General features: G+C 54.3%; 1 protein-coding gene across 1 annotated transcript; it reads left to right on the forward strand.

The window, feature by feature from the left end:
• Positions 1–246: 246 nt before the first annotated feature.
• LOC119382215 (uncharacterized) lies at positions 247–1,281 on the forward strand. The gene has a single exon (XM_037649930.1). The coding sequence runs from the start codon at positions 247–249 to the stop codon at positions 1,279–1,281; it is 1,035 nt and encodes a 344-aa protein (XP_037505858.1).
• The last annotated feature ends 237 nt before the right edge of the window (positions 1,282–1,518 follow it).

Raw genomic sequence — 1,518 nt, forward strand, 5'->3', positions numbered from 1 at the left:
GCTCACGGCATTCCGTGCCAGTTTTCCGCCATGGAGCCCAGTGAGGTGACATCGGAACGCGATCCTTTTTTGCCGTACAAGCCTTGTGTCATCTGGATGGCCACACCACCAAGGAGCCTCGGCAAGAACAAGAGCTGCCACATCCTGAACAGCGATTCACGCAACACGATCTTCCACTGCTACACGTGTTGGCGCAACAGGGAGCCTGAACGCAGCATGTAGGACACGAGCAAGTTTGTCGCCGACATGCTTGGTGTCGGTCGAAGGACTGTGTTCAGGGTTAGGGAGGAAGTTAAAGCTCAGGATTTTTCGGGTGGCAAACTGACGACGCCCTCGCGAAAGCGCCCACGCAATGCGGAGAAGACAAGACGCAGCGCGAAGTTTGACAGCTTCACGTTGTGCGCGCTGAGGTCAAGTGTGCACGATTTCTTTCTCCGCAACGAGATACCGACGGTCGAGGAGATAACTGCCGAGTTCTCGGAGCGTATGGAACACCCACCACTAAGGCGTTGTACTGTGCGTCGCCTTCTTGCCGAGATCGGCTTCAAGCATGAAAAGAGAAGCCGCAACTCGCTGCTTATCGACCGGGATGACATCACCGATTGGCGGAATCGCTACCTCCGGGACATGGTGCGTTACCGGGCGGAAGGCCGAAAGATCTTCTACCTGGACGAGACATGGGTGACGTCGGGACACACTCGGTCGATCGTGTGGACAGACACCGTGGTGCAGAAGCGCGGACGCCTGTTTGCTCGAGCAAATGGCCTGACTACGGGCCTAAAACGACCTTCTGGGAAACGTCAGCGCCTGATCGTGAGGCACTTCGGCAGCGAGGATGGCTTCGTCGACGGTTGCTTGCATGTATTCCGAGGCCGAAAGACAGGCGACTACCACCAGGAAATGGACGGCAATTACTTTGAGGGCTGGTGCAATGTCGTTCTGCAGAAGTTGCCAGCTGGTAGCGTCATTGTTTTAGACAATGCACCTTACCATAGCCGGCGAGAAGAGAAACTGCCGACGACGGCCTGGAAGAAGGAAGAGATACAGGAGTGGCTGACAAGCAAGAACATCACCTACGGTAAAAGGATTATAAAGAAGCAGCTGCTTGAGCTGGTGGCATCTGTAAAGTCACGCTTTCTGAGCTACACCGTAGACAACACAGCTGTAAGGGCCGGTTGCATTGTACTCAGGCTCCCGCCGTACCGCTGCGAATTTAATCCCATTGAGCTTGTGTGGGCCAAAATCAAAAAATGGCATCGCTGCGGACAACAGAGACTTTAAGCTGTCTACGGTCGACGCCATCTTGAGAGATAAAATCAAGCAGGTAACGGCGGAAAATTCTGATGTTCTATAAAGGCGCGTTTACACTAGAGCGACACGACACCGATTTCGGTCTGCCGACTGTCGCCGGGAGTGTCTTTTGTCGTGTCGTCGTCCTATCTACACTGCTACGACGCCAACAGTCGGCCGATCGTCTAGGAAAAACGCCGTCCACGTCTTATCGTGCTCTCAGCTTCT

This window comes from Rhipicephalus sanguineus, chromosome 2 (assembly GCF_013339695.2).
Source record: "Rhipicephalus sanguineus isolate Rsan-2018 chromosome 2, BIME_Rsan_1.4, whole genome shotgun sequence".
Taxonomy (NCBI): Eukaryota; Metazoa; Arthropoda; class Arachnida; order Ixodida; family Ixodidae; genus Rhipicephalus; species Rhipicephalus sanguineus.

Coding starts and splice junctions, on each gene's coding strand:
- LOC119382215 (XM_037649930.1), top strand. CDS start 247: ATGCTTGGTGTCGGTCGAAGGACTGTGTTCAGGGTTAGGGAGGAAGTT.